The sequence below is a fragment of the Zophobas morio genome, unplaced genomic scaffold (genome assembly GCF_036711695.1).
Source record: "Zophobas morio isolate AGI-343-1 ecotype UQ-CSIRO unplaced genomic scaffold, CSIRO_AGI_Zmor_V1 ptg000002l, whole genome shotgun sequence".
Taxonomy (NCBI): domain Eukaryota; kingdom Metazoa; phylum Arthropoda; class Insecta; order Coleoptera; family Tenebrionidae; genus Zophobas; species Zophobas morio.
In genome coordinates, this window is record NW_026972107.1 from 8,211,529 (window position 1) to 8,235,636 (window position 24,108).

General features: G+C 45.2%; 2 protein-coding genes across 2 annotated transcripts in view; one reads left to right on the forward strand and one right to left on the reverse strand.

Moving 5' to 3' along the window:
* Positions 1 to 24,108, reverse strand: part of Ds (dachsous) — a 230,451-nt gene that overhangs the window by 3,089 nt on the left and 203,254 nt on the right. The window contains exons 3-9 of the mRNA XM_064053140.1: positions 16,522 to 16,702; positions 14,981 to 15,466; positions 8,560 to 9,576; positions 2,946 to 4,511; positions 1,866 to 2,583; positions 382 to 1,811; positions 24 to 321 (exon numbers count right to left, since the gene is read on the reverse strand). Of these exons, the coding sequence (XP_063909210.1) occupies positions 24 to 321; positions 382 to 1,811; positions 1,866 to 2,583; positions 2,946 to 4,511; positions 8,560 to 9,576; positions 14,981 to 15,466; positions 16,522 to 16,702 (5,696 nt within the window). The remainder of the gene's footprint in view (positions 1 to 23; positions 322 to 381; positions 1,812 to 1,865; positions 2,584 to 2,945; positions 4,512 to 8,559; positions 9,577 to 14,980; positions 15,467 to 16,521; positions 16,703 to 24,108) is intronic.
* LOC135142524 (facilitated trehalose transporter Tret1-like) lies at positions 22,156 to 23,797 on the forward strand. The gene is made up of 2 exons (XM_064074272.1): positions 22,156 to 22,227; positions 22,276 to 23,797. Exons 1-2 carry the CDS (start codon positions 22,173 to 22,175, stop codon positions 23,631 to 23,633), a joined length of 1,413 nt encoding a protein of 470 aa, XP_063930342.1. The 5' UTR covers positions 22,156 to 22,172; the 3' UTR covers positions 23,634 to 23,797.

The window sequence follows — 24,108 nt, forward strand, 5'->3', positions numbered from 1 at the left end:
AAAGTACTGATGAGTGTACGTACTTGTAGTCTCTTTTATTGTTAGACGAAGAATGCCCGGATCTACTGTTGACTTTGATGCGGATGGAAGCCACTGACTTTCTAGGGGGTTTACCCAAGTCGATCGCTTGCACCGTGAGCTGTATGTCGTTCACTACTGAAGTGATATTGGAAAGATTGGCTCGTAGAACTCCGTCGGTACGCCCGATTGAAAAGCTCGGAATGGGGTTGAAGAGTAAGTACTCGACTCGTGCGTTGTCACCGGAATCGCCATCAGTAGAGTTGACGGTCAGTATATCGGTGAGTTCTGGTGAGTGACCATCTAAAATATAGTTACGATTATTAAAACCAAAACCAAAAAAGGGTTTCTAGATTATCGTACCTGGCAAGTTGGCTTGATAAACCAATTGAGAAAACGCAGGCGAATTGTCGTTCACGTCGGTAACTTTAATCGTAAGCGTAGTTTTGGCCGTATGTGCCGTATCAGAAGCTTCAATTTTCAACTTATATTCCTGCCAACTCTCAAAATCGAGCTTCTTCTTCAAAATAACTTTCCCACTAAACCGATCAATACTAAAAAACTCCAAATCCTCCCTACTGTTGTCCGTCGAAAAACTATACGTTAACGCGGGGTTCGTGTCAACGTCGTTGGCCGTCATGGTCGTCAAAACGGTCCCTATTTCCGTCGCCTCACTCACGTTGATGATGCTCCGTGGCGGAAAAGTCGGTTGATTATCATTCACATCCACAATATTAATGACTATTCTTGCCGTCCCGGTCATCTGCGGCACTCCCTCATCCGTTGCGATAACGGTGAGTTTATAGTTATCTCTAATCTCGCGATCCAAGACTATATTGGTCTTTAAAATACCACTAAAAGCCGGTTCAATTTTGAACGCGTTATCGTGATTGCCGTCGACGATGTGATAGAGAATGCGAGAATTGGGACCTTGGTCGTCGTCGAAAGCCACGACTTGAAGAACAAACGCTCCTTTTTTGTTACCTTCCCAAACCGACGCTGAGTACTGTTGTTGGGTAAATTTGGGGGCGTTGTCGTTGATGTCGGTCAATTGAATTATAACCTCGCAGTAGCCGTGCAAAGCAGGACCTCCTTCGGTTTTGGCTTCCACTACCATTTTGATCTCTTTGTGCAACTCGTAGTCGAGGTATTTCGGATCACGGACTTGGATGACGCCACTTTCTTGATCTATTCTGAAAATGTTGTCTTCGTTACCGGTACCGAAGGAGTAGAGGATGCGTTGGCGGCGTCCATCGGTGCGAACCGCTGATACTCGGAGGATGTCTTTGAATTTTTCGGTGTGCTCGGGGATGTTGACCAAGTATGAAGAGTTTTGAAAACGGAGTTGGGGGGCACCTTCGAGAATGTCGCCGACGATGATTTCAACAAGTCCGGTGGAACTTCGAGGAGGGTTGCCTTTATCGGTTGCGAGAATGTTAATATGGACGACTTTGCCATTCTCGCTTGCTAGGCTTTGTGTGGCTGTTAAGATTCCGGTATTCGGATTGATGCGAAATTTTGAATATGAACCATCATTGACCAGACTGTAGACGATTTCCGAATTAGTACCTTGATCTGCGTCTTTTGCCGTAATCTTGAGAATCGTCTGTCCGGGTTGCTTATAAGCCGCAACTCTTTCTCTAAACGGATATTCCGTGAAAATCGGCTTATTGTCATTGATGTCGTCGATTCGTACCGTAACTGGTACTTTCTGAGAGCGGGCATTGTACTTGCCGCTGTCAGTAGCCACCACTAAAAAATTATAAACGGACTGCAACTCTCTGTCGAAGAACCTAAAACAACAAAAATAGTCAGTTGATGCCAAAATATTGCCACCGAGTACTAACCCTGCGGTCGTAATAACTCCAGTCTTGTTGTCGATTCGAAATAACCACTGACTCTCGTTCGCCAACGAATAAATAATCCTAGCATTAACACCCATATCAGCGTCAGACGCGTGCACTTTCAGTATAGAAGTGTCTGCGGGTACATCTTCAGGAATCGCCGTCGAATACTTCGAAAGGTCAAACTTCGGATCATTATCGTTCAGGTCTTCGACCATCACCGTGATATTACAAAGACCCATCAAGGAAGGCTTGCCTCGATCTTGGGCCGTGATGGTTAAATGATATCTCGAATGTGTTTCGCGATCCAAAGGTCGCGCTGTCAATTCACCCGTTCTCATGTTGATGCTAAACTTGTTCCCTAAATTACCTCCCGTGATACTATACGCAATCTCTCCATTGTTTCCTTCGTCTAAATCTTTCGCCACTACCGTGTGTATCACAGCCACTTCGTTGTTTTCGGGCACGTAGAGTCGGTAACACGAGCCCGCTTTAAACTCCGGCGCGTGATCGTTGACGTCGGTGATCTTGATGATGAGAGTCGAAACGTCGGAGAGCGTCTTTCCGGGTGAGGTGGTGTCTGTGACGTAGACGGGAATAGTGTAGGAGTCCCGCGTTTCGCGATCCAGGGCTTTGCTAGTCGTGATTCGTGCTGATACAGGGTCGATTTGGAAGGCTCCGTCGGCGACCTCTCTCGGGATGTAGAAGGAAATGTTGTTGCCTGAAAAACAATGGGTTAGAGTTCGGGTGAGTTCGACTGCACGGTAGAAAATTGGTAACCAGTTTTTCTGTACAATTATCACCAAACACTGGTTTTATCCGATCTAAGGGTCAATTAATCTTCCAGTTAGCATCCTTCGAGCGCAGTTAATAAAAACATGAATATTCATTTTGCGTCGATACGAGATTAATATAAATGTAAATATGAAATCAGGTTATTCAATGATGGAACCCTGGAGCGCTCTCGGTCGGTACAATGGGGGCCGGGAGCACATAGCACTTCCTTATTTTGGATTTTTGTTGCATATTTTATTTCCTATTAGCATATATAGGATGGCGGGAGTATTATTTACAGTTACTTACCGTGTTCGGCCACTCCGGATTTGGTGGTAACTTTAGTCACAAACGTCCCTATAGGCGCATCTTCCGGGACACTCGCTCTGTACAAAGAGTTGAAGAACCTGGGAGGGTTCGCTTCGGATCCTTGCACCGCCAATTTTAACTCAATATCGGCATGACGCGTGGGTGTTCCATGATCAGTGGCTGTTACATTTAGAATGTAAGTTCTTTGTGCGTCAGGAAGAGGTTTGGCTAAGGTCAAAACGCCCGTGTCATAACCCAACGCGAAAACACTACCTTCGTTTCCGCTTGAAATCACATAAGTCACTCGACCGTTGTCACCACTATCACTATCTACGGCCACCAGATGGGTGACTTTCATTCCTACGATGGTAGCTTCACTGATAAAGGCCGTCGGAGGTACCGGAACGACGAATCTGGGAGAGTTGTCGTTGTAATCGGTAACGATGACTCTAGCAGTGACTGAGGTAGTTTTTCGTTCCGAAACATTGACGGACTGATCGGTGGCTGCTACAATAATGGTATATTCTTCTATTGATTCGTAATCGAGGCTATTGGAGAGAATCAACGTTCCGGTTAGGAAATCTATAGTGAAGGTGTTGTTGGTCGGGTATTGATGCACGAGATGGTAGCGAAGTTCACCGTTGCTGCCGCTGTCCATGTCAGAAGCCGTGAAGTTGTGAACGGATGTACCAATGTCGGTATTTTCGCTCAACGATATTGTCACTAATTCTTCAGGCCAACGAGGAGCATTGTCGTTGGTGTCGGCAATGTCGATCCTCACCGTTATGGCACTACTCTGAGGGTTATTCATGGCGCTCGTGTCCAACGCCCTAACTTCCAGACGATATTCGGACTCTCGCTCGCGGTCTAGCTCCCGTGCCACGACTAGAGAACCCGTGCTGCGGTCAATGTCGAAAGCATCGATCACATTTTCGGGCATCAAAGACGTGAGTGTATACGTTATATGCCCTCCGGTACTTCCACTGATTATATTTTCTTGGTCTGCCGTTTCGGAAGCGGCCACTGAACCCACGACGTACCCAATTTTGACGTCTTCTCGAACTCTGAAGACCAAACTCGAACTCGTGAAGGTGGGTCTGTTATCGTTGAGGTCCAGCACTTCAACCCTCAACATTCTCACGGTCTGTTTAGGGGGTTTTCCGTCGTCGCTAGCTGCCACCGTCAGTCTATATATCGCTCGCTCCTCGTGGTCCAGCATCATTCTCGTCCGAATGACTCCCGTCAGGGGGTCGATGTTAAAGACGCCATGACCGTCCGAGTCTCTCCCCTTCAAGATCGAGTAGGTGAGGGACGCGTTTTCGCCGTTGTCCGGGTCCACGGCTCGCACCCTCACCACTTCCGTTCCCGCCGGTTGTTCTTCGCGCACGCTAACCACATCCTCTTGAGGGTCGATTATTTCCGGAGCGTTATCGTTCACGTCCAACACGTGAATTTTGAGGGCCACCCTGCTGCTTCTGGACGGGCTGCCTTGATCCCGGGCTTCGGCCACCAGGTCGTAAATCTCTTTCTGCTCTCGGTCGAGGGGTTGTTTGGTCGTAATCTCGCCTGCAACACAAAAAAGCAAATCGGATGCAATCAGAGTATCGATCGTGCAAATCTCTCTTGAAATTACAGAGAATAAGATTGGATCGAGTTCACATAAATATCACTTTCGGTTTCAAGGTCCGCGTAAGATGAGCCGGTCCCTGGCTCTAACACATGATTAATCTCGACACCTTGGCTCTAAGAGGCTTAACGTTGATTACTGGCGGAATAATCGAACCGCAAAGGAGAAGACGAACGGTTCGAAGGTCCGAGGATGTTTTGTGGTGTTTTTGGGGTACGGGCGAAATTTGTGCGTTTGATCCAATTGCAGCTGCAGAGAAGCGGAGGCCGCGCGTGAAGTATGTCCGTGGAATTCAGCGAGCGCGACGTCGAGGGGCCAGGGCTGAAGAAGCGGTTCGGTCACATTCCCGGCCACTGAACGAAACACACCGAAACCGAGTTTGCAGGGCCCGCGCCATTCACTCTCTACGCCGAGAACACGGCAAAATGCCCTACGAATTCCGGAAAGCCACCTTATGCAGATTTCGGCCCTCGACAGCGCCCTAAGCGCTCGACTCCGGCAAAAACCGTGTCGATTGGGCCGAGGTAGTTATGGAAAGTGTCAGCGGTTTATTATTTGTTCTGAAAGCGGAATGCTAAAAGCATTCCATGGCTTCTGTAGCCGCTCGAGATTCTGGCAACGTGACTGGCATGTGGACCCTCATACATTTCAATCATGTGTGTATGTGTGTGTGTTTGTGTGACGGTTCTTCGTCTGCCGGCGGCCCGCGGTGTTGCATTCTAGACATGTTTGGAGGTTCGTGGCGGATCCGCGTAAAATCAAACTTCCGAAACTTAATAGACGATCCTCTTCGGAGATGATTTAATTGGAACGACACGGAGCGCCTCTGGCGGCGCTTCATTCCAGCCGCTCGGAAAAAAATCCGTCATCGACGAACAAGACGAGGAAGGAGCTATTATTTTTTCCTTTTATATGAGGATTCATCGTCAACGCGATGTGGGAATTTGGCGTTTTAACGAGACCGATTAGACTGCGGGTCGTAATTGGTTCTCGAATGGAAGAAAAAATAAATCGCGGAGGATCCTCCCATGGCTGGGTCTCTGTTGACATCCGCTCGGTGGAACACCGCGTCTTCGCCATCCATCATGGTCGCTTTATGATTCGTGAGAACCCATTTTCAATTAAAACCGGAATAAGAGACGGGCTAACAGGTGCCTGTAATTAAGTGCGGCAACCGCCGGTAGATGCCTCCGCGATTTCTTCGTTTTTCTTCGAGTTAGCCCACCGAAAACGAGGTTTACAACTCAAAATTCTCATTGTTTATGGCATACGCGTCTCGAAACACGTCCAGGAAAATTGAACGAGCGTGACATTCTTGATATTATACAATTATGTTACCAATTTCTCTTGCAATTATTATAATGAGCGGTTTAAACAGATCGCGCGCCATCTGACGGCTACTTCTGCGGCTGGGGGTGTTCCTATGCGCACATTCGATTTAATTATCCAGATTTTTCGTAAACCGAGCATGATTAAATTCGGTGTTTTATGAACATGAACGTCTGTTTCGGAGAGTTTTACGGCACTATTATCATATTAAAGTTCGATTATGGCCGCATAACTGGCGGGTTTTTAGCCGAAAAGTCGAGGAGGCACAGCCACCTAATTAAGTTAACTTCAAAAACGCCGGTCGGATGACACTTATTGCCGATAAAGAGAGAAAAATCACCAGTGGCGGATTGGGCAATCGCTCGCAGGTGCCCCAAGAGAAGAGCACACTTCTAATGGGATCAGTCCACTTTTACTTTATTTGGAAACCTTTCATTTGCTCTTCGTTCACCAATCAATGCCCTTAAACGACACCAATTTAAGACTACAAGAAGAGCAGCCTTTCGCCACCTTTTTCAATTGCGCTGCTCAGAAAAGGTAGTTTATAATCAGCTATGTGGACATTCAGGTTTCTTAAATCGTGTGCTTTAAATCGGAAACTCACGAAGGACCTCTGACGCAATTTTTAAATACAACTTTTCGTCTAAATGATAAGTATAGTACCTGTTGTAGCTTGTTGCCAGGACTCGTGAGCAGCAAACCTAGTGTTGCAATTGATTAGACAACTTGAAGCCTCAGTAGATATATATAATTGGGCTTAATCAAGAATTGTTCATTCACGTTACACGTGATTACTGATCTGATTTAGAAAAAAAAAACACACTTTAGTATCTGAAGCTACAATGTGCGATCCCCAGACCCCTTGGTGACGAATACCAAGAAATGAACGGCCATTAGTTGTCCATTTAGTTGTGTTTGCATTTTTTTCCAGCCGAACGTGTTAAAATGTTATTGTTTTCGCGTGTTGGTGCATCAGCCTCCATGCAACTCGGCGATTTCATCCATCCGCGTCTCTGCAATCAGCCGTGTCGAATGCGTTGTGATGGCTCGCGTCCTGAATGAATTTCACTCATCGACTTATAGTTAATCGGCTATTTTGTAATCGCGAATCCTAACGGTATTGTAAAGAAAATTTTGCTCGGCCGTGAAGCGGTCGGTATCAATATCAATTGACGGCTCTGGCCTGCAAACCGAACGCGAATGCCCCCGCAGAGTCAGGTGCGATCCGTAAAGTCGCCGGCACTTCTAAAAATTTTCAAACTAGTATTCCAAGAAGCCGCGATTTGTATTGTGCCGCTCGCCGCGGCGATCCCCCAAAATTTCGCACCAGAAATATTTTTCTCGTGGTGGCAAGACTATAAATCGCGTTCCGGCAAGCGCGCGCTTAATCCCGGGATTTCATTGAATAATGCTCTCGTCGCAAAAAGACGAATCGAAAATTTATCGGAGGTAAACTTTCACGATATTAAATTGGAGATCAGACTCAGGTCATAAATCATATTTAGTATATCACAGGTCGGATTACTCGTATTGAAAACATGATAAATGCAGTACTTAATCGCATTTAAGTCCATGAATCAATCTGGGTCCAGGTTCAACGTTCCACTTTTTTTTTCGAAATGCTTTTTATCACGTGATACGTTTGTCTTACAACTCAATCGTGAGCTCTGATAACCCTGCGGTCGACGTTGTGAGGACCTTTTAAAATTGTGCATGCAAAAACGTCGTCTCGACGTAGCGGCAATTTAACGCTATTTCGGTATTAATGACCCCGTACGGCTGTTTACAGCATGCATTTAATAACAGACCCTTTCGAGGTAGTGGTCGGCTAATTTTATAGTTTCTAGTATGGGTTTACGGCCGTTATTGCAGGAAATCTCGCGATTTAACGAACGTCTCTAGAGATAATGGCTGTGATTCGATAAGGACTCTCGATAGGTTGGTAGCGTTGAATGGAAGGTTTTGATTTATGGAGAATGTCGCTGTTTTATTGTTTGGCTTTATTGTTTTAAGGAGGCTCGAGTAACGAAGGGACTGATGGAATCGTATGTAAATACGTAACGTTTGTTTATCTAGAGCTAGTTCCACCTTAGCCGTAATAAAGCCACTTTCCAGCGTCTAATGCACAGTCCCGATTAAATCAGTCCCAATTATTGCCTAAATTGGAGGTTACTTAGTAAAATGGCCGCTCTCATCAGACAAGACTTAATGCCTCCGGTTTTTTGTTCCGGTCCGAAGGCCACACTCGTCAGACTTTTAGTACTAGGTGTTAATTGGAACTAATAAGGCAGCATTACAAACGGGAAATTCATCCGTTTGACGCCTTAACGCCGGCATGAAATTAATCCACGGTCCTGGGAGCAACATCCAATTGAATTTCCACAAAACGCATGTTAAACATTTAAATAAAAAAGCCAACATTAGATGAGCTTAAGCTATTGTGAAAGCAAACAAATTTTTATTGAAGGGAAGTCGTCGGCCACACAAAGCATATTTGTTTTTCATTTACTTTATTTGACATCAGCCGCATTAAAACGTTTTCGTTCACAAACATTTGTTCAATACTACACGATTTCGCTATTAGGGGCCGTACGGTAAAGAATCGATCCAACCTTGAACTCTACAGTACGACTAGTACCGAAACAACACAAGACTTACCACTGGAGGGATTGATCTGGAAGCTGGTATTCCCAGGGATGAGATTATATCTGATGACCGCATTATCACCGATATCTTCATCCGTCGCCGCGATCATCCCCACGACGCTCCCTCTCCTCTGGTTCTCTTCCACGTTGAACTCATACATATCCTTCACGAATCTCGGATCGTTATCATTGGTGTCACTAACCAGGATCACTACCCTAGCAGTGGCACTCTGTGACGGCGTGCCATTATCCGTCGCACTCACCGTGAGTTCATACCTATCCCGACTCTCCCTGTCCAGACTCCCCTTCAAATACAACCACCCGCTATTCGGGAAGATCCCAAACACTTCCCCCGTGTTATTCCCCGTCAATAACCTATACGTCAACCTTGCATTGTTCCCCGTGTCTAGATCCACCGCCGTCACTTGCAACACCTGCGAATTCACCGCCCTTGATTCCTCGACCGTTTTGCTATACTCGTTCCTTTCGAAAACCGGAGGATTGTCGTTCACGTCTTGCACCTCAACCAGCACCGTCAAGTTGGCAGATAATGGTGGAATTCCAGTGTCGGTCGCTGTTATAATCAAGCTGTGCCGCTGGGTCGTTTCGTAATCTAAATGTCTTGTCAGAGTCAAGTGACCCAGCTTAGGGTCAACATTGAACAGACCCCCGGTAGCGCCGTTGTTGACGATCTTGTAACGCACGACGCCGTTAGCACCGGAGTCTTTGTCGCGGGCGTGGGCGGCGTAAAGGGCGATTCCCGTATCCACGTTCTCCGGAACGGAAATCCGGACCACGTTCGACTCGAATTCCGGGGCGTTATCGTTGACATCTTGGATCTCAATGTTGACCTGAGTGTGTCCGTACACGGGAGGATCCCCGTTGGTGGCCTGAATGTTCAGGAGGACGTTGCTGCGGGTCTCGTGGTCCAAGGGGGCGGCTGTCTTGATCACCCCGGTGGAGGAGTCGATGCGGAAGAAGCCCTCCGGGTCCCCGGAGTAGATGGAGTAGCGGACGTTCTTGTAGTCACCTGAAAAAAGAAAAAAAAAATGAGCACTGAGCACACAATACACCAATTGGGTCAGAATTTTTCGTCCCCTAGTTTTTTTTATTTTAGGTTCATAATTTTTTTATTATTAATTATACGCGAAAAAGCTATTAATAAAAGTTATAGACAATAGTATTATCTGCGAAAAAGTTTCTTACACATTTTTCGTCAGACTCGTGGTTATGGAGAGCCCTGATTTTGAAGATGACGGCCCTCAGTCCCAAGGCTGTCTGCCCAAAATCGGCGGTCTTTTGTATTGACTGTACTGCTTGAAAACGAAGACAAGCGAATTCAAATCTGCGGTGAGCATTTGGCTGTCAGGTGGCAAAATTTATTGCCGCCGATCCTTCGGATCAGGAAATGCGGCTCTTTTTATAAATAAAGACCCGGTTGTTAATTGGCCTCCGTGAGAACAATTAATTACGGACACTTATTCGTCTTTTGTGTGGATATGAAAGAACAGGCCGGAATACGGTGGAAGAGACCAATGGAGGGAAAAAAGAACAGGCCTTCGAAGGAATATTTCACGTGGCAATTAAATAATTAAAGTGCATAAATCTTTTTTTATTCAGTCGGCAAACGAAGAATCCCCGGCACGCCGCTCTTACATCCAACACGAAGAAAATCAAATCGAAAGCAAGCAATGACTCCCAACGGAGCCCAGAAAACAAAAGGACCGTAATTAATAAAAGTCACAACCGAATCAAATAAATGAATCTCACGCTGGTGCACGTGAGGTGTTGAATGGTCGCTCCAAGAATGTCATTTTGTTTTTGTTCGGTGCCCTGTCTAGAAACGCGGAAGGAGGGTTAGGGCTAAGTCCGAAGAATGCGATTAATATTCCGGTCCTAATTGGGTCAACGGGGAAGCAATTAGTCACCGGTGCTCGCCGGTATTTAGTCGCGAAAAATATAAATTACGAAACGGATACCTCCCATGATGATAACAACGATCACTATTAGTGCTTTGCTCCTTGAAATACTATTACATTCAAAGGAACACAGATTAGCTCACCGTAAACCGGCTTTATGTTCGCGCTGCGCCGTGAATGCCGGAGCTGTTTAGGTGTTTTGTTTCCTGGAAAAAATAACTAATATAAATTGACTGTATTAGGATAAGGCAGGAGGAAGCCCCACATGTCCGCCTTATCCTTTCATTGTCCGTTCGCCTCTATTGCGTCACGTTTAATTGCAGATAAGGGATCGCGGACGAGCGAGATGATCGCGGGAAAAATCTACGAGCAATTTTTACGCGCTCGAGTAATAATTGTGCAGCGGTTCGCCTTCCACATTCGTCGAACGGTTGCAAAACTCCTTCTCGTGGGTGCTTAATGATAATGATACTGATAAAGATAATTTATTACCAATAAACGGAGTTTGGACACACGTCACAGTACTATACGGATACTATTTGGTGTTTTGTGTATAAATTACGGTGAATGGCAAGGGGTCCGCGACCGAGCTCTGCGGCACTCCTCGCATCTGCGGTACGCATTCCCCTTTCTCAGATATCGGAGATGTCGATCGAGGCTCATTACAAAAATCCTTCCCCCGTTGCCCCGATCTCCCAAAAATCGACATGGCAATGCATCGCTGTCTGTCGCGAGCGGAGTTGCGGCGCGCTCGTCTGTCGCCGCCCCCCTTGGCCTCCGCCTCGCGGAGACCCGTCCGGCGAGGTTTTGGGGGTTTCAAACAGCAAACCAACTTTTCAGCAATGCAATAAATCGACGGCTGCTGTCGCGACGACCAAACGGTGGACCGTCCGATGAAAACCGCTCTCCTTTATATTTATCGACCTTGTCGTTCTGGATTCTCGGCGCGGTGCCGGTTTCACGGCCATCATTTATTTGTGGCACGGTATTTAAATCAATCAGCGCGTTTGAATAAATTTGTACCGGGATTATGAATGGCGCGCGTTCGTGCCCATCGACGGGACATTTTGGGCGCCGCTGGTCGCGGAATACAATGGCCGCCGGAGACACATCCCTCCGGATAATTGCCCCCTCACTGGGCTTTGTGGCGCTGTCAAGCCAGCGTTCGTTTGCCTAAATGCTAATAAGGGTCCTTTACAAATCCGCACAAACAAAAAGCGACGGGGTATTTATTATACGCAGTATATACGTTTAATTAATGCCGGGGACTCTTTTCGGAAAGGTTTGTTTTTTCGTTTCGATCTTTTTTCCGACTTTCGATTCAATAGGTCCGCGTGGGTACAGATGGTGATTCATTCGAGGACGTTCTGCGTTCCGATGTAGACGGAGTATTTTTTTTGTGGTGGTTTTAATGGCAGATTTTTCGACGAGGGAGACGGGCGTGGGGCTTTTTTGCGACGTTCGAATGTTTTATGCGAACACGAAACTATAACCTAATTGAATTAATAAAACCTGTTAATGTCGTTACTAATTGGCCATTTTATTAGCTGACAACCACTCATAAAGAAAAGATATTAAATATTAATACGTTATTAAGTAGGTATGTCAGGAAATGTTGTACTACAAAAAACACTTTTTTTACTAATACGAAAAGTTACCGTTTATTTGCCTAATGTAAATTGCGGCGGACGGAGAAAATATTTTAATCCCTACATATTAACTGCAACGGATCTTTCGCAAGGCTTAAGAAAGGTCTCTGTAAACTGCAGCGGTATGCAGGTACCCAGTTGCCGCACTATGCTGGAATATCGCAAACGTTTTTCTTAGAACATCACACAATACAATCAAATTCAAATTATCCTGACACTTAGACTCCAATGGACCTCTAATCTAGGACCGCGTCCGCTTGAAAGATGCAGCTTGGCCCAATAGGTGGTTAGTTTGCGAAGACCGGGTAAAGAGTATAATATGCGGCAGGTTTTTTGGGCACTGAGATGTGGTGTGTGTATTACTCTTGTCAATAGAGTACTATTCAGAGTTAGCGAAATATGGTTCTTCAGGAGGATTCTAGGTGTTTACAAAATGGAAAAAACGAGAAACAGACATAAGGGGAAGACTAGGTGTATAATCAATAGAAGACAAAACCAGCAGGAAGCGGCAACAAACAAAAAGGCAAGAGTAATGCCAAGGAAGACATGGGATGAAGAGTTAATTAAAACGTAAAAACAGTGACTGGAACAGAGCAAAACGAACAGAAGCGGATAGGAAGCAGTGGAAGAAATTGTCAAAAAAACCGAACAGCTAAAATTTTAGCTTCCAATGCATGCAGCCACCCATTCTAAATTAATTTATTTTTTATATTTCCTGTAATTGGGTTTTCCTGTTGGAAATAAACGAATTGTTATTATTATTCATGAATTAATGGTACGCAAAACGGACGCAGAATCGCTCGTTATGCCGCAAACGCAAAAACGCGGAAGCACTTTTCGGCGTTCCACAAGACTCCCATCGCGGTTCTTTATTTTCCACGAAACCGCTATATCGGCTTTAATTAGTCAAAAGTGTGCGTCGGTATTTCCTCGGCCGCGGAAAAATCGAGTAGGACAGGTTTAGCGGCGGTGTGGGCGTCCGGCGCGAAGGTATATATGATTGGTTTGTGATATAGACAGTCTATTTTTCCCGGTGTGAAGGATGTTGTATCGACGTAATGACCGGCAAGCAGCAAATCGTCCTGTATTCGCATTCTGCCACATTTGCACGGTAATAATCCGGCGTGTCGGTCTTCAATACCTACTATTGTCCTGTCTCTCGCCGTTGTCCGCCCATGTGGTCATTGTTTCAGTAGTATTCATTTATTTCACGGCGTTTCCCGGCTACCGCTCTGCCTTAATGGGACATGCACGGCCGTTGTTTATTTTAATTGAAAACCGAATCGGTTCTCACGTCGTCGTGGAAGTAGCTGGAGGTTTTCTCCGGCAGGCGCGAAAAAAATTATCATACAGACGGGATTCTAAAATGGTCCCATTACAATGCTAAATTGGTCATTGTTGTACCAAGTCGGATGGTTATTGGATGAAATATAGTCATTAGTGACACCTGACGTGTTACTTTGCATATTAGGCTAATGGAGGTGTTACTTTTTATCTGACGAAAACGGTTAATTTTAATTTGATATCTTTATTTAAACAAGTTTGCATGTTAGACTGAGATAAAACTCCGGTCGCGCGATTACATAATTCCGCGCAAAGATGGATGATGCCGGAGGTGCGGGTTGACATCCGACGAAAATTACACGATTGTGGTATTCACGGAGGTTTCGTGGAGCCATATTTCTTGGCGAGGGGGACAATATGACACGAAAGACCACAACCATAATCCGGAAAAAAATACAATATTAGTACCCTAAAACCCTGAGGTACTCCTGACGCTACAATAGAATACATATTGAAGCGACCGCTTAAGTATGACTTAAGTGCTGTAGTTTTGAAAGAAGAAAGCGTTTGAAAAGTCTGTGTAAACACATTCCACTTGGCCTTGTTTTAATACAGTAGTTAAAAAGGAAAAAGGTTTGTACCAAAGATCGAGCATTTACTAATAAGCTCGTTGTTGTAATTAACTCATCTTCGAAGGCCGGCCTTTCAGAGCGGGCGCACCGAGCCTTACTCTATAAACGCGGGAACGAAAAAAGGCGACATTACATTTTATGTTTCATTTGATTTTAAATTGCAATTCAACAAGGAATAAGTAATAAAACCGTCGTAAACTCGACCTAACGACACACAAGAACCACGGCCTTCATTAACTTAACGATCGCTGTCTTTTTGCGAAAATATCAAACCTACCCGAACTCGATTGGACGACGGATTTTCATGGGCACGTTTATGGTAGTGAGGCGATTTATGGATTTTGCGTCGGCTTTAGGCACGCCGTTACCGTTTTCTCACAATTTCGTCCGAACTCTCCTTGTCTTATTTTTTACGGCTTTCTTTGAATTATTTATCTGACCGTATACTTTGCGGTTGGTAATCATTCGCGGGTAGCGAAAAAACGCTTTTTGTTTTATTTCGTGGCTAATTTGAGACCGCTACTCTGACGATCTTTCGTGAAAAATGTCGTGGTCGGCAACTGCCATCAGCCACCAATTACGTCGTTTCTTGCCTAGAAATTCGACCGTTTTTACGTGCACATGCATTCCTTCCACGATCATTCTCTATTCCAGGCACCATATCCACATACAACGGTACACGTTTTTATCACTGCGGTTGTTACTGTAAACACGAACGCGTGATTGTCATTTTTCCGCCGTTTTACAATATAATATACGGCTCTCTATCTAGATGTAATGGTTGAAAGAGAATTGCTCCGACCTCTACGTATCGGATTTTTTCTTTTGCTCCATCACCGGCACTAAGGTTGCGCCGGGAGGCAAAGCATCGCAGGTTCAAGGACGCCGCAAATATGCCCAAACGGAGCAAGCAAAACACGGAATACTCTAACACGTGCTCCAAAACTTACCGGAATCCCGGACGGTAGCCTTCACATTCCCGACGACGGTATCCTTCTTCACGTCCTCTTTCACCGAGTAGGTGTATCTGGGGTGCTCGAAAATGGGCGGTCGCTGCGCTGAATCAATAACGCTGATGAACACTTCGGCATCCGTTAACGATTTGAGATTTCCGCCGTCGGTAGCACTTATGTTGAGACGATGGTACGGTTGGCTCCTTGTGGAGAGCAAATTGGGCCGACTGACGAAGATCTCCCCCGTGTTCTTATCGATCCGGAAAAGTCCGGCGTCGTTCCCGGCCACGATCTTGTAAGTGACCGTCCCGTAGCGCCCGGAGTCGGGGTCGGTGGTGGCCACCACCACCACCGGCGTCGTCGCAGACGACGACGCCCCTCCCTCTCGCAGGGAGACGTTGTAGACGCGAGGGTAGAACGTGGGGCGGTTGTCGTTGACGTCCGTCACTTGTATTTTTACCATGGCGGTGGTGCTCAGGCCCCCTGAAATAAAAAATGTGTTATTATTATTTTAAGGCCGGGATTGTCAGGTTAGTTTTGGACTTGTTCTGTCAGTGAATATACGATCATAAATAACATTGTTGAAATGACTGCCAAGTCAACGTCATTACCACTAATACATTCAAGAAATAATATTTCAAATGATGCAATGTCATTAACATGACGATGAATCATAAGGGGTCTAAAACGGAACCTTGTGGTCCCCAGAACCGACCTGGAACTCCTCAGAACGAACTGTTGAAGATAAGGATCTCTGGATTATTACGAGCATTAGTTTCAGTGTCTTGCTATGGTACGATAGAATGAAAATTACGCGTTAGGGTAAGTGGTCCGGTGCGACGACAAGACATTTTCGCCGGTCCATTAGTTTGTGGGTGACCGTTATATGGAAATGATTATAATAATCCTCTTGCACGACCTGGTATGTTGAGTGGAAAGCATCGAATCGTTAATCTTGCGCATTTTATGGAAAATATTACGGTAAACGTCTTACTAGCCATTCCTCATGTTCTGGACTTTTCAATTTCGAAAATCCGCGCGCGCGATGATTTATGTCCGCCGGTCGCTCCATATTTATTCACATCGGTGTAATTTTTCTCGGTTGACTTCCGGAACACGGCGTGAAACACGAAAAAAGGCGAGACGGTTCTTCTATTCTCGAGTTATACGTATGCAAACCCGTCGACATAATTAATCCTTCCAATTACAGCGAGCTTAAAGCGATTAGTTTAGATCACCTCAACACACCGGCGCTGCTGAAAAGGCTAGGCACGTTTTCGTGAGCGAAGAGGAATGACATCGTGATTTTCGCTTTGTTCCTTCTCCTCGTTTTGCACTTCATAAATAGTTAATGCGTTATGGGGAACGTTCACGGTCGGTTTCCGCGGTGCCGCGGATTCCGATGAAATTCCGGAACGGGACAGAGTGGGACCCGAAGTGTCGCCTTGCGTGACTCCCGTCGACAGCCGCGCGAGTGCAGCGTCAGAGGCGTTTGTGTATGGAAGAATCTAATTTTTTTCTTGTCAAAAATGATTTACCTCGGTCGGTGGCGATGACCGGAAACTCGTACACATTCCTGGTCTCGTAGTCCAAGCTGGAGGTGATGCAGACCTCTCCCGTGCCGGAGCGCACCTCGAACTCCTTGAGCTTGGCGAAGCCGTCGCCCAGCGTGTAGTTGACCATGGCGTTGACACCGCAGTCGGGATCGGTCGCCGAAACCTGCAACGGAAAAAAATTAATCAGACACTGGTGTCGCTATAATAGTCGACGAAAAACCGGAGGTGTGAAAGAGTACAAGAGAAGGAACATGACAAGTTTAAAGAACAAATCTTGCCTGTTTTTAATCTTGTGTTGTTCACACAAATAATATATCAAAGTCTTGGTCAAGTGAGTTTATAGGTGTTTGCCAGGACATGACTGATTATACCGCATGTCTGAAGTGGGAGGTTCATCATTACCGGCGGTTACTGATGGCAGAAGAAGAAGTCCGCCACGAAGAGCGAGCACAGGACGGAGACGGAGAGCCGAGTCGTTAGCAAATGAGCAAGATGGATGCTGATGCAATTATTACTAGAATAGAGACAGAGCCGGCCGTACCTGGATCTTGTTTAATTATAATACGGTGCCGCTGGATACAGCGCTCGCAGAGGGAAACGCGAAAAATCGCGAAAAAGCAGACGTTCTGCTGCTATTTGTGAACGTCGGCACTTAAATATGTGTTATTGCGAGCGATTAAAGACCCGCAGAACTTTCAAACGCTCTTTTTTGACCGCAATTATGAAACAATTACCTATTTGAAACTTCTTTGTGATAACGCGCAAACTTTTTCTGACGTTTCTAAACGCACGTTTTAGCTCTGGTTGTTGCAAGAGACGATTCATTTCGTACCTCCTTTCCTCAACCAGTGGTCCCCAAGCATTTTTCAAAACTTACATAATATATCATCTGGAGTCCCTCAAGGGTCGCATTATCAACCTATTTAGTTTCGTTTTCAAAATTTTTGCTATTTATTGATGACTTGAAATTATTCGATGCGCTGGAGTTGCAGGGACTTCTAAGATTTTTCTACAATCTTTAGCAAGACACTAGAATCCTCAAAGATTCTTTCAAACCCAAAACACCAGAGGTTCTCAAGATCTTTTCAATTGTTTTCAAAAACGGTATACGGTTGGAAAGATGATAAATGTGGCGTTTCTCTTCTATTTCGAAAATTCTCTCTCGCACCACATTTTGGGAGCCGCCGTGGCAGCTATTCGGAGTTCTCGTTCGGTGGCGCCGTCCGTCGAAATAAATCTCCTCACGTCCCAATCCATTATCGATGTGTGAAGCTCGATAAAAAACGATTGCGTAAATCCAAACATGCACTTTAGAATTCCGTACAATATCGATGCGTCGTCCGATTCCGTTACTTTAATGGACAACGGAACGGCGACGTTGGACATATATTAGCAGAGCGCGACATCGCGTGGCCCACGCTGTCGACGACGCGTATCAGCGCCATCTATCGGCGGGTCAACGTCCCAGCGCGCTCGCGCGCTCCGGATTCGGGTCCGGAGGTCCGGAACTGCGAGAGCATGCGAATTGATTTATCACTAACTGGTAATTACGGCCGATACTTATACGTAGGCATTAATGCCGCGATAGAATCACGCTTTCTAATTGGAAAATTCAATCGCTCGGCTGCAGCAGGGAGAATTCGCATTGTACGCTTGGAATCGTAATTAATGACTGTGAAATTGGGTAGATGTAGTGCGACCAGTTTGGCGACGGCGACTTTTCGGCGCACTTAATTTGAATGTGCATTGAACTGGGAGTTTATGCTGGCGTTCGAAATTATTGCCTCTCTCGGAGAGAACGAGGGGGTCGAACGCGCTCACTGTTTGCAAATTTCGTGCCCCTATCTATCCGACGAGACGACATTTGAATACGATTTTGGCACATGTAAATCCGGAGCGCTCTCTCACGGCCGTTTTTGTATGCAGATACGGACGGTCAAGATTTAACATAATGCTTATGATATTGTTCGCGGTTGTGGGCCGTTTTGACTTGAAACAATGGAAGGTGTTACTTTACCTACCATATTCTTTAACACTTGTTTCCACAAGTCGGAGCCAGCGAGTCTCGTTCTGTTTCAATAGGCACCCAACACCGTGGCTAAGCAAACAATGCGAACCATTGTGCTTTATCTTTAACGCCGTTTAAGAGCTTTGACTTGCAGCTAAACCACCGTCTAGACTACAAAAATACCCCTCACACCCTAATACGACCAAACGGATCAGAGCCCCTCAGAACTGGCCAAGACAGCAAGACACAATACTCTCTATGCTCCCATTACTAGTCCCTAGTTGAATATGCAAAATTTAGCAAAGTTAATAGAGTTTCTCTGATTTCTCTGTTTTTGTTGATATGATGTTAAATACTAAGTCAGAAACCGATAGAGCGAGCGAAGCTCCCGACTTGTTACATATAGGACAAGATTGTTCATTAAAATCAAGCAGGCGGAACGAGCAAAGGTCCCGACCCGACATACTTAAAATAATTGTACAAGATAGTTTGCAATAATTGTCAACTAGGCGAGGCAGTTTGTTGAAGTCTTGTCACATCTATTTGAATGTCAGCGCAAACTTATATGTAAGTGTCTGTAAGGGTCCTTGCTGCATGTGTATGTAAGAATGCATTTTAATTATTTTCCTGAATACAACCCTGACATTTACGTAAATTTCAAACCGACACACGTCGTCTATCACGGATTGATGAGGATCTTTACGTGGAACGTGGAAAGTGACGAGAGATAATCGCGACGCCTGATAGTATAGTGGTCCGCATACCGGCGATATTTCTACCTCATTTATACCTGCATTCATATTTGTTCATTGTTATATTTTTCATACCTCTAGGTGATCGTCAAGGGTTGCCAAAGTCACAAAAAATGTGTCTTTCTAGTGTGTACATAGTCGTACTGGTAGTACGAAAAGACTGACATAAACGTTGTGTGTACTACATTTGTGGAATTAATGTATGTGCGTCCCCTAGGGAGTGTGCAAAAGCGTGTATTATGTGTCCGGATGCGCTAGTTTCAGTGGCCAGCGTAAAAAATCTGTTTGGCCGATAATCAGGCTAGCCGAGGGGTTGCCGGCGCAGATATTTTGCATAAAAGTGCAACCGCGTGTTGAGCCCGGGGCGCGCTACTGTGCAGACACACCCTCATCGATAAGGCAGTGGCGTCGAGTGTCGATGGCTCACGTCAGACGAAGAGGGACGATCCGAGGTGAATTGATCGGACATTACGATCGCCAAACCCTGTAATCGGTAACTTATTAGCATCATTACAATACTGGCCCCGGGGGTAGCGCTTACGCGATATTTACGATCGAGCGCGATCAGCGGAAGGACCCAGACAGCGAGTAAGAAAAGTCACCCCGTTCCGGACGCGCTATATCATATTCGGATGGGCGCTCATGTTCAACCGTAAATCCTCCTCCAGATGGCGCTATATTTTATCGTAAACGACCGCTGAATGTGCGCCGATCTATTATAAACGTCAATAAAAATGTAGGACGTTATTCATAGCCGCGTCGGGGAAATGTAGCGCGTGGTGGTCGTTTTGGTTGGGTTTTTCGATGGTGTCTTTTTCAACTGTTGAGTTTTTTAATTGCTGCATCTTGCCAGATCTCGAACGAAATTTATGGCCGGCGGTCGCGAAATAATGGCGACATTTTTCACGGCGTCCTTAATAGGTCCGTATCGTCCATCAGCAGTACCACTTAAGACTTAATATAGTTATATCAATATCGAGGCGATCGGACGAGTCCGCTTCGATTAGTTTTTTCTTAAATTAAAAAATGCTGCTGCATTCTGAAAAAATCCGGCGGTGGGCGTAGCATCGTCTCGACTTTGACGGAATTCGATGGACCGTACTCGATAAATGGAGATGGTGGCGATAGCGAAATCGATTCGACTGTCGACGCGACGAGTCGAATGCGTTCCTGGTAGGGCTAATCAAAACGTGACGTGTACGATAATTTATGGTTCGGATCTGTATTGCTTTCGGTACTTAGGTGATAGAGCCGCTTCGGGTCCGAGATAATGTCCTTCTGCATCCTAATGAGCGTCTGTCCGCATTCAGCGCCTAATTAGGGCCTTCATGTGTCATGTCTGCGGGATCGACTTGTTTGTTTTACTCGGAAAAAGTCGATTAGATATTCAGAAAAAAAAACCTTATGCATAATAGTACATGAACAAATAGTGAGAATACTAATGACAGAGTATGTTATTAATTTCATACGAGTTTCCGGGGCGGTCGGGAGGGAAAAAAGTCGACGATAGAAGTTAATTATGGTATAATTGCGCATAGCATACGCGATAAATCAATCCAGAAGACCACCTCGACAAATCCCGTATGCTCGAACCAGTAAACTTCGCAATTACAGTTTAAAAACTCTACTTGTAAGGCAGCGGACAAGAGAAAAAGACTCGTCCGGAGTCTAACACTTGTAATGGTAATGTTCCACAAAGTGCACACTTGTCCAACAAGGACGGAGCATCGTTGCTACCATTATTGTTTTAATAACTAATGAACGTTGCGCAATTGATACATTTATGGATGAACGCAGTGGTACGCTTGTCAACGTACATCAAAACTCATCGATTAGGAGAGACGATTTTTCGAAAAAACGCTCGTTCTGGTCAAAAACCTTGACGATCGGCGAGATTTCAATCTAAACTAGACTCTCGCGTCTTCTACTGTTTCGGAGAAATGTGCAGATTAAGTCATTTGCAGTGAATTCGCACAGCTGGTTTACACAATTACGAATGGAGCTTGATGGAAGACAACATGTCGGTACAGGTTTTTATAGCACATAACAATTACAAGTGGATACTCTGAAATGCGATCGCGAATCCGACTCGCCGTGGAACTACTAGGATCTAACCTTTGCTTTTCAAAAGTCCACCCAAAAAACGCGTGATAAATTTTTCCCGAAACAACAAACTTCCCAAAATAGAATCGCTTCTTCAGCAGCTGACGCAAAACGATACACATTAATCCACGTTAATGGTACAAGATTTCCGTGACTACCAGAAACCGCATTGTTCCCTTGCTAAAATAGGTCACGTAATAGTTGTGACAATAAAAGAAAGAAGGATAAATATTTGAGGAAGATTAAGAAGAAAAATTTTCCACGGCGAGGACCACGGAGTTTAGTCGTGTTGGTACCATTGAAGTACCCGATTGGGTTGTAATTTTTTCGACGTGTTGAGGTGAGAACCTTCCAGCATTCGTCCCCACTGACCCAGTTGCAACAATGCAATCAGCTATGATCGGCCTCGGGCAGAGATAATGGTTCAAACACCGTCAAATAAGGCAAGCGTTAGTTGACCGGACACGATAATAATAATTTCCTTTCAAGAAATAACAAAGCCGAGCCGTCGCTACTTTTAACCCCGATGACCCGCAAGGCCAGAAATAGAATTCCATAAAGTCACCTGCAAATATTTTTAATTCCACTATTTGAGCAGGAGTTAAACGGATTTAACTAAATCCTATTGACTCTGGAATTATTTCCGTAAATAAACGTCAATTTGTCGAAGGATTAATTTATTTGCCTAATTAAGTCCGTGTTTACTTCCCCGTTTCCTTTTTAAGAAACCGTCCGCGACGGTTCGTTCAAACCACATCCAACCAACCAGAATGCAAGCTTCACAAAACCGCGGCCGGCTTTTCCAATACTTGGCCACCCTATCAGGTACTACTTTTGATTTTTTGCTAGAGCGCAAATAACGGCTTGTTGCAGGGGCGTTTTCTATCATCACCTCGGGAATCAATCTTGGATGGACCTCCCCGTACTTGCCTCAGCTTTTAAGTACCAACTCTTCCATTCCTACCAGCAGCGATGAAGGCTCGTGGTGCGCCGTTATGCCCTTGCTGGGTTCGCCCGTGGGTGCCCTCCTCGCCGCAATTCTCGGAGATGTAATCGGCCGCAAAAACACAACTCTTCTCATGACTCCTATCATTTTCTTGTCTTTTATCTGGATTGCTTTTGCCGATTCGATCTGGGTGATTTCGGCCATCCGGTTTGTGATTGGTGCCACCGAAGGAGCGCTATACACGGTTCTACCGATGTACATCGGCGAAATTGCCGACCCCGAAATTAGGGGATTGCTCGCCTCCACGCCGACGATAGCGGGAATTGCTGGTACTCTCTTCATTAATATCATCGGTCAGATGTACTCTATCTTTACGTCGTCGATTATATGTGCTTTCGTGCCTCTGATCCACTTTGCTGCTTTTATTTTGATGCCGGAATCGCCGTACTACTACATAAAGAAGCATAGACTGGATGAAGCGAAACAGAGTTTGGTGGTTCTGCGTGGTACCGACAATGTACAGGACGAATTTGATACGCTATGCAAAGCTGTCAGTAGGCAGGAACAAAGCAAGAAAGCGAGAGTAACGGATTTGTTTACGGTGGCCAGCAATAGAAAGGCTTGTATGATCTACGTTATTATTTGTTTGACTAACAAGTTCAGTGGTAAGAATCCTTGTCTTTTTTACACGACGATGATCTTCGAGGAAGCGGGGAGTCGCATCAGTTCGGATTTGTCGACGATTATTTATTGCTCGGTGGAATTAGTGGCGACTTTAGTGGCCATTTTCGTCGTGGACAAATTTGGAAAGAAACCTTTGATGATTGTGTCGACTGTGGGATGCAGCGTTTCCGTTTTCTTTTTAGCTGCGTATTTTTACGTGAAAGATTGGTACCCACATGTAGTGGAGAGTATTGACTGGCTACCGATTACTTCTCTAGTGGCTTACAACGTTTTGTTCAGTATTGGACTCGCTTTTGGGGCTGTGTCGGTTTTAAGCGAACTTTTCCCCACGAGTGTGAAGGCCGTCGCTTTGGGTACTGCTGACACTTTTTCGGTTAGTATGGGTGCCATTGCTTCCAAGTTGTTCCAAATTACTAAAGACGAGTTCGGGATGTACGTGCCGTTTTGGTTCTTTTCCGTCTGCACGGGTGTCGGTTTGATTTTCATAGTGAAGTTTGTACCCGAGACTAAAGGCAAGACGTTGGAGGAAATTCAGCAGTACTTGATCGGCGACTGCGATAGCGAGAAGAATTACAAGAAGAAGAGTGAGTTTAATGTTTGAATGAGTTAATTATGTGTGAAGTTTAACCGCATGGTGGACACTTGATTAGGAACGGTCTGTGGTTGTGCAGATAGAGTTTCAGAAGCCGTACATTACGGAAAAAAGCGTTTCCGCATTGTGATCTCTTTATTTATTTATGGAAATTGTATTTTTAAATATATAATAAAAGCTATCGATGAATGAATTAGCGTTTCAAATGTGGACATGTCAATTAAAATTTGTTTATATTCTGGCACTTTTACGATCCTGAGTATTTCCTAATTTCCTTCTGTCAACGACCTGTTCGAAATCCGTGACTTGTGTGGGTTTCCGAGACTGTACCACGGCCCCAGTTAATTCATATAGCTCTCTCCACTAATAAAGTTATCTCCTGAAGGCCGTTTCCCACAAGGGACTCCCGCACAAAAAATCAGAAGTGGGATCATTTACTCGTTTTTGTGGAGACTTTTCGGTCGCGAGGTGTCGCTTTGATCGA

Bases quoted from the DNA above. Each gene is read 5' to 3' on its own strand.
- LOC135142524 (XM_064074272.1), top strand. From the start codon at position 22,173: ATGCAAGCTTCACAAAACCGCGGCCGGCTTTTCCAATACTTGGCCACC. The intron at 22,228-22,275 runs GTACTACTTTTG...GGCTTGTTGCAG, and splicing joins ATACTTGGCCACCCTATCAG to GGGCGTTTTCTATCATCACC.